Source organism: Poecile atricapillus, chromosome 1, assembly GCF_030490865.1.
Source record: "Poecile atricapillus isolate bPoeAtr1 chromosome 1, bPoeAtr1.hap1, whole genome shotgun sequence".
Lineage (NCBI taxonomy): Eukaryota > Metazoa > Chordata > Aves > Passeriformes > Paridae > Poecile > Poecile atricapillus.
In genome coordinates, this window is record NC_081249.1 from 88,519,968 (window position 1) to 88,528,421 (window position 8,454).

The 8,454-nt window shown below is 48.1% G+C and overlaps 1 protein-coding gene across 1 annotated transcript; it reads left to right on the forward strand.

Moving 5' to 3' along the window:
* Positions 1 to 19: 19 nt before the first annotated feature.
* On the forward strand, positions 20 to 5,127 carry PHB2 (prohibitin 2). The gene is made up of 8 exons (XM_058843819.1): positions 20 to 233; positions 314 to 398; positions 472 to 551; positions 968 to 1,152; positions 3,284 to 3,413; positions 3,874 to 3,977; positions 4,406 to 4,483; positions 5,023 to 5,127. The coding sequence occupies exons 1-8, from the start codon at positions 107 to 109 to the stop codon at positions 5,101 to 5,103; spliced, it is 870 nt and encodes a 289-aa protein (XP_058699802.1). The 5' UTR covers positions 20 to 106; the 3' UTR covers positions 5,104 to 5,127.
* The last annotated feature ends 3,327 nt before the right edge of the window (positions 5,128 to 8,454 follow it).

Here is an 8,454-nt window from a genome sequence, read left to right on the forward strand (position 1 = left end):
GGGAAGGGGCAGCGGGGGCGCTCCCGGCGCCGTAGTTTCCCTCCGGAGCTTCACGGCGGTCGCTCCTTCCGGTGTCCTTCCCGGCGGGGGCGGCGGCGGGGCGGCCATGGCGCAGAACCTGAAGGACCTGGCGGGGCGGCTGCCGAGCGGGCCCCGCGGTGTCGGCACCGCGCTTAAGCTGCTGCTGGGCGCCGGTGCCCTGGCCTATGGTGTGCGGGAGTCCGTCTTCATTGGTGAGTGGAGCCCCCCCCAACCCCTCGGAGCCCTCGCGCCCGCCGCCCGCGCTGACCAAGCCCCCGCTCTCTCCCCGCAGTGGAGGGCGGCCAGCGCGCCATCTTCTTCAACCGCATTGGCGGCGTGCAGCAGGACACCATCCTGGCCGAGGGGCTGCACTTCAGGTAGGGCCCGGCCCCCGCCCGCCCCCCCGGCCCGGCGGGGCCCTCGCCCCTAACGCGCCTCTGCCCCCCGCAGGATCCCCTGGTTCCAGTATCCCATCATTTACGACATCCGAGCGCGGCCGCGGAAAATCTCCTCCCCCACTGGTTCCAAAGGTGAGCGAAAGGGGCCACGAGGTGGGAGGCACGGGACAGGAATTCGGCCGTAGTTCTGGCGCTTCTCAGACCATTATGGAATGTTAAGGGGTTGGAATAGACCTTAAAGGTCGTTCAATCGCAGTTTCCTGCCGCGGATAGTGACACCTTTCACCAGACCAGGTTGCTCAAAGCCCCATCCGACGTGGTCTTGAACACCGCCAGGCCTGGGGTATCCACAGCTTCCCTGGGCAACCTGAGCCGGTGCCTCACCACCCGGACCGCAAAGGATTTCTTCCTAACTTCCAACCCAAACGTCCCTGTCCCGAATGGTGCCGCTTGCTCCGTGTCCCATCCCTGCAGTTCCTGATGCAGAGGGACTGGGCAGGGGCTCTCCATGCTCCCCGCAGGCCCCTGACCCCTGTCTGTCCCCGCAGACCTGCAGATGGTGAACATCTCCCTGCGTGTGCTGACACGGCCCAACGCGGCCGAGCTGCCCAGCATGTACCAGCGCCTGGGGCTGGACTACGAGGAGCGCGTCCTGCCCTCCATCGTCAACGAGGTGCTCAAGAGCGTGGTGGCCAAGTTCAACGCCTCGCAGCTCATCACGCAGAGAGCCCAGGTGAGCCCTGCCACGCCTGCCCGGGGTCAGCTCACAGAGGAGCTGCAGAGCGGAGGGTGGGGGGAGCCTCGGGGCAGATACAGGATGGATAACTGTATCCAGCTGTGGATAGTGCATCCACATGGAAAGCGTGTACCATCCAGGGTTTGATTCTGGTACAGGTACAAATGCTGTATTGGCAGCTTCTGAGGAGGAAGCTGGCTCTGTTGGTAGTACACAGAGTACAAAACTCACCAAAATGTAGCACTGGGGGAGGGAGAGCTGCTTTTCTTCATGGTCCAACAGGCATCAGTGGCTTTAAAAATATGGATCTCAGAACAATTCTTGGAGCAAATTAAACAGTTTTGAAAAATCTGAAAAGCAATGGGAATGAGCAGCTAACAAAGCATTAACCTGTCAGTAGTGGATGCTACAGAAAGGTAGCAAGTAACTTCTGTTTACCATCACAGAATGGGCCAGGTTGGAAGGGACCACAGTGGGTCATCTGGTCCAGCCTCCCTGCTCGAGCAAGGTCATCCCAGAGCATGTGGCACAGGATTGCATCCAGATGGTTCTGGAATGTCTCTAGCGAGGGACAGTGTCTCTGGGCAATCTGTTACAGTGCTCTTGTCACCTGCACAGTAAGAAAGTTATTCCTCATGCTGAGGTGGAACTTCCTGTATTCCAGTTTCTGCCCATTGCCTCATGTCCTGTTGTTGGACATCACTGAGAAGAGCTTGGCTCCGTTGTCTCGGCAGCCTCCCTGCAGGCACTGATTAGAAAAAGCTTAGAGTGTCCTCTGGGGGAGTGCTGCAAAATATTAGAAATATTTAGCTTAAAAATGCCTATTTGTGAAAGTTTGTATTGTAATGGCTTGATTGCCAGGGGTTCTGAGAGTTCTCATCACCTGCAGCAGCTGGTGCAGAGAGGAGGTGCTGGTCTTTAAAAGGTTTTAGAGGAGATCCTGCAGGACTAGGAGGGTGCTCAAGAGGAAAGTTGTTGGATTAAGTACAAAGCATCTCTCAGCTATCAGAGACCATATCTCTGATCCATGTCAAAAGAGCCAAAGAGTAGAATTGAGTATCCAGGTTTTGTTATGAGGAATGATCTGTATCCCTCTGGTCAGGGGTTTCAAGGTTTTGTGCTCATCCACATGGAGTGCACTGGAGGGGTTTGTTAGTCTTCATGTAGAAAGAGAAGGCGTGGAGAGGATGGGACAGCAAACGAGAGAGAGTTTTGGCTGTATTAGAAGCAAAGGCTTTTATGCATCTGTGATCTCAGATAACAGTCATTCTTTGATCTCTGAAACTTTTGAACAAATTGAATTGCATGTGTCTTCTTGTCATGTATCCATCCAGTGCTTGTTATTACAAAGCAATGTGGAATTGAAGGGATTGAAAGTCAGAAAAAAACTAAGTGGCTTTATGTAGTTGTGCACTCACAGTTCACACAGGAAAGATTTCTGTCACTGTTTAGAGTCCTGCTTAGAAACAGCTGCAGTAAAAGTAAAAGCAAATGCTGGACTGGCGGAGCATGTGATACTGTAGCAATACATTCTGTTTAAGTCGATATTTAGGACTTGTCAGGCTGCCTGAAAAAGGTGCTGGCAAGTAAATGTAGAATAAGTCAAAGTATCGAGCAGCAACACCCACTCCAAAGCAGCCAAAAGAAGTGGAGCAGTTACACTAGACAAGGAGCTTGTTAATTAAGAGATGTGATACAGGTTAAAAAAATTATGTGGTCATTTCTTTTTCTGTGTTGGAATACAGTTATGAAAGCACAGCCTCCTAACAGTGGCAAATCCGAGATGGAGAAGGAAATGCTTATTGCCAGAACTGTGGGAACTATGGAACTGGATGTGGCAGGATGTGAAAGCAAAAGATTCTTTCAAGGTTTTTTTACTTTCACAGTGTTACTTGCATAGAGCAGTGAAGTAGTAGCTGCAAATGAGCTGTAATATAGTTTTGAGAATGCTTTTTGTGGCTGTGGATATGTTACTCAGAGATGGTATTGATGGCCATGGTTTGGAGCTTGGGTTGGGGATGTCTCTCCCAGCACTGTGAAGAGCAGTTGTGCTTCTCTTCTGGAGCGTGCAGGAAGTGAGGAACAGCCTGTGCTCGGTACTACTCTTGTTGCTGTGTTTGTGTTTCAGGTGTCTCTGCTCATTAGGAGAGAACTGACAGAAAGAGCCAAGGATTTCAGCCTCATCCTGGATGATGTGGCTATCACAGAGCTCAGTTTTAGTCGTGAATATACAGCCGCTGTGGAGGCTAAGCAAGTGGGTGAGTTCCACTGGTGCCTGAAAAGGATGGATTGCCTTTCCACTGAATTATTAAGCAAGGAGGTAGAATTTGGGCTAGTGTGTCATTGCTGTGTCACTGTATCAGTACAGGTACAGGGTTACAAATCTCTAAGCCTCCTTAGTAACAGAGCTGAACAGATTTATTTTACAAGTGTTACCAGAAACCCATAGCTAATGGGATAGACCATCAGAGGGACTGAGTTCCCAAAACTAAGGTTCATCTTCAGAATGGGACTTTGTCACTCACTATGGGGGTTATGTGTGGAGGGTCTGGGTGCTGTGGGTTTTACTCAAGAAAAAGTGAAGTGCTCTCAGATACATTTTGTACTTGGCCCAGAATGTTACCGGTTCTTTGGGAAGCAGAGCCCCTAGGCCTCAGTTCTCAAGTTATGATGGAAGACACAACATGATTCCAATGCCTGTGTCCTTTCTCCTTGCAGCCCAGCAGGAGGCACAGCGTGCCCAGTTCCTGGTGGAGAAGGCCAAGCAGGAGCAGAAGCAGAAGATAGTTCAGGCTGAGGGGGAAGCGACAGCTGCCAAGATGATATCCTGCTTTGGGAGATTTTGTGGGATGTGGCTTGTGAGCTTGACAGTCCTGAGAATCTGTCACACTGGGCTCATGCTTAGGAGACTGTGATCGGATGATAGCTTCAAGTAGGTCACTGTTCTTTTCCCCCTCCTCTTCTCCAGTTGGCTGGAGAGAGGTTCGTCTGAGGTTACAGGTCAGAGCAGAGAAGGCCGTGGGCCTGTGCTCCTTGTTGTAAAGTTTAACTTTTATTGGCTGTGTGTGACCGTAATCCAGAATGTTCCTCATTTGGGCAGGTGAAAGTATGCCTACCCAAAGGCCCATGTTACTGGGATAGAGATTGCTTTTTACTCACTAAGATGTTCTTTAATATGGCTTAGGAAGAATTCCTTGAGGGTAAGCGGCTTCTGTTTGCGGGATTTTCCTTAACTTTTGTTCCCTTGTACCTTGGGGAAGCTCTCAGCAGGAATCCAGGCTACATCAAGCTACGTAAGATCCGAGCTGCTCAAAACATCTCAAAAACGGTGAGCATTGGGGCACAGAATTCCCTTTGTCTTTTTGCAGTCCTTGTGCTGTCCCCCAGCCCAGTGGCCACATGATGAATTTAAGGCGAATGTGATCTGCCCTGTCCTGATCTTTGTTCCTGCCCAGCCCTTCTCTGCTCAAGTAGAGCTTAAGAGTTTAGCAAGGATCTGCAATTAGATGGGAGGCTCAGAGTTCGTGCCCTTCATATGACAAGACCAGATCCACATCAGATTCCATCACCCACCCTCAGCTGCAGATACCGAAAGCTTCTGGTTACCTGCAGCTGAGAAAGGGGGACAGTTAAATTTGGGATCAAAGGTCTTTGTGACAGAGACACAGAATGAGCACTTCTTTTAGAAAGTCTGATGGCTCTGGGATGGGAAGTGAGAGAGTTGTTTTGGAGAATTGCATTTATTTAACTGAGGTCTTCAGTGAAGGAAGAGCGCTGTATCTGAAGGGGGAGATAGATTCCTAGTGCTGTTGTTCCACGTGCATTTTTAGTCCTTGATGCCATGTCTGTAATGCATTTCTTTTTCAGATTGCTGCCTCACAAAACCGTGTGTATCTCACAGCCGATAACTTGGTACTGAACCTGCAGGATGAGGGTTTCACCAGGTAAAGGGGCTGGGTGCCTAGGTTTGTCTGCACCCTACCTGGGAAGCTTCTCCCCTCTCTGTAGGGAGAAGCCTCTCCTGTGGAAATTTTTGTTAAATCTAATAAATTTGCTTTTTTTTTTTTTTTTTTTGTTCCCCACCCTCCACTCCTTACTGCATCTGCTGACACAGAGGAAGGTAAGGCACTGTACATTTTGATCCTTTTTGTTAGTACTGGAACCAGGGTGGTGTTGTTTGTTCCCTGGGATGTTTCTGGCCTGGGCCATTTTGGCCCCAGCAAGTTTATTCCAATCTCTACCTCAGTTCCCATTTGTGATGTGAAACTTGAAGCTTTCCTTGCAGGGACCACACAAACGTATACATGGAGGGAGCAGTAATTGGAGCTCCATGTATGCCTCATAAGGAGCCTTGCATGGAAAGGCAGGAGTAACTGTGGAGCATTCTCTGATCCATCACATGTACAAGGCATCCTGTGGTCATGGCAAACAGGGCTGTAAGGAGGCAGGAAGATGATCATGGGAATTTGTGTTGGTTTGTGCTGATGATCTCTAGGGAAGATGTTTTTGTTATTCTCCAAAAGCTTTCCAGATCATGCGACAACACCCCATTTCCTGCTTTCAGAGCTGTCAGGAGTTTGGTGGCTTTGCCTAACCTGTCCAGTGTTTACTGAAAAAGGCAGTGACAACTGAACTAACAGGATGCAGCTAAAAGCTTTGCTTTCTCAGAATTGAGAAGGGAAACCAGAGTTGGTTTCTTTTCTGTGGGATATTTAATTTTAATACCCTACCCTTCTTCCTCACATCTGACCAGATTCTGTCATATTTGTTCCAGAAGATTTAAGGGGCTTTGGAAAAAACCCTGCCGAATAGGAAGGACTTAGAAGTCCAGATCCTTTGGGTGTGGTACCCCATACCTCAGAATCTATATTGAGGGGCTGGTACAGCTTTGTTTGTGCTTTCTGGATTGGTGACTCCCTTCTGTTTCTCTTTCAGTGACAGTCTACTCAAAGGGAAGAAATGAAAGAAGCTGAAGATTCCTAGAACCAGCATTGCTGACCAGCAGAAGATAAGAGTGAGGATCTTTGAACTCCCTCCACTAGTATTGTTTCTCCTCACTATGAAGTTTTTAATCCAGTAGCCAGATTTGGTCCCAATGCCTCTGCTCCAACTGTGGTGATTCAGTTACAGGAATGGGCTCTGCCTCTAGGCAGCTGTAATTTCTTCTTCATCCCACCAGTTAAATTTGGAGAGGGGGCAAAGGGGCTTACTGGTATTAACCCATGTGGATATTTGCCTCTAATCTTCATTAATATTTAGATTTGTGTAGGATATCAAATTCTTTTTTGGCCAAGTGAGGGAGCTCTTCTGCCATCAGCACCAGGCGCTTTTTTGTAGTAAATTTTGTTTCTCTTTCACTCTTGATCCCAAGAGAACCTGGGACTGAATTCAGGACAATGCCATTCATTGGGTGCCTGTCACTGCTGGAATATCTTACTTGTGTCACTGTCTGCTCAGTGATGCTTTCAAATATTTGTAAAAATTAAAAAAAAAAACAACAAAAAACAACCAACCAAATTTATATCATGTCTAAGTGTGCTTAGTGCATGGAAAAAAAAAGGTTATTTTAGGTAGTGGGAGGTGGAGCAGAGATTTTATTTAGTTGAATTTAGAATGAGAATGATGAAGGGAAAGGAATAAAAGAAAGAAATATACTCGTGGTCACTGGCAGATCATCACAGTGCGGAGAGAGAAGAAAGATGTTTGGATGCTCATACAGCTGTGTGGGTGACCAGGGCTGGTTCCTCGGCTGCCTGTAAGGGCTGCAGGTGAGGGTAGGTTTACCTGCTTTTCCAGGTCACAGAAGCATCTTTATGCTGTGTCCTGGCTTCCATTGTTACACCTTAGCCTTTCTCCCCCTCTCTGCTTTTCTGGCTGAAAAGAGGAGGAGAAATCTTCCTCCACTGACTAAACTTTGCTTGTGTTTCAACATCAAGATCTTGTGTTCTTGAGGGGTAGTTTGTTTGCTGTTTCTCTGGGCTGCCCTGTACTAGGATTTAGGACTTTGAAGTTATCCCAGCATCATAGAATGTCCTGAGTTGGAAGGGACTCACAAGGATCAAGTTCGGGACAACCTAGAAGTTAAACTATAAGTGAGAGCATTGTCTAAACATGTCTTGAACAGAGAGAGATTCAGGGTCATGAATCCCCTTGGAGAGCCTAGCCACCCAGTAAATGACCATTTTTTCTGATATACAATCTGAACTTCCCCCCTATGCAGCTTTAAGCCATTCCCTATGTCCTGGTGCTGGGCACCAAAGAGAAGAGATCAGCACTCCCCTTCTGCTCCCCTTGATGAGGAGGTATTAGGTCAGCCCTTGGTCTTCTCCAAGCTGAGCTAACTTTGTATCCTCAGCTGCTCCTTGTAAATCACACCTTTCCTTGCTGTTTTTGTTTTGTCTTTGCCCTCCTTTGGACACATTATAACATTTTTATATCCTCCTTGTGTTGTGGAGCATGAAACTGCACATGGTGGTGGTGAGGCTGGACATGAGTGCAGTGGGACCCTCACTTCTCTGGCCAGTTAACTACTCTGTGCCTAGTACAGCATAATATATGTCAGGGCCTGCCATCACTCAAAATGCCCAGAGCCTTTCCTGCAGGGCTGCACCCCAGTCTCATCCCTCAGTCTGTATTTACATCCAGGATTACAGCATTCTGGGTGCAGAATCTGGCATTTGTTCTTGTTCAGTTTTGTGTGGGTGAAATTGTGTACATGTCTGGCTGTACACTGAATGCTGTCCAGAGGGATATGGTGAGAATATCAAAAGCTTTGCCAAAACAAAAAAAAAAAACCCAAACAACACATTGGCCTTCCCTTTGACTACTAGGTGGGTAACCTTGTTGTGGAAGGTTTTTAAGTTGGTATGGCATGACTTTCTCTTCAAGAACTCGTGCACACTTTGATCAACGACTGTGTTGTCTTTCAAGTCTTTTTCTTGATAGCTTCCAGACTAATTTTCTCCACAGTTTTACCAGGCACCAGAGTGAGACTGATTGACCTGTAATTACCAAGATCTTCTTTCTTGCACTTCTTGAAAATTGGGACAACATTTACAAGCTTCCATGTCAATTTATACAGATTCCCAAGGTTGTTGATTAGTAACTGAGAGAGGTCTCACAGTTACATTGGCCATCCCTTCAGTACCCTGGGAGTAATCCCATTGGGTCCCATAGACTTGCGTGCATTCAGTTGCAACAGCAAATCCCATACAAGTTCAAAGTCAGTTCATACTCCCCCAGCCATGGCCATCCACCCCAGGGCTCCGGCCACCCTCCATCACGAGTGTCAGAGGAAGA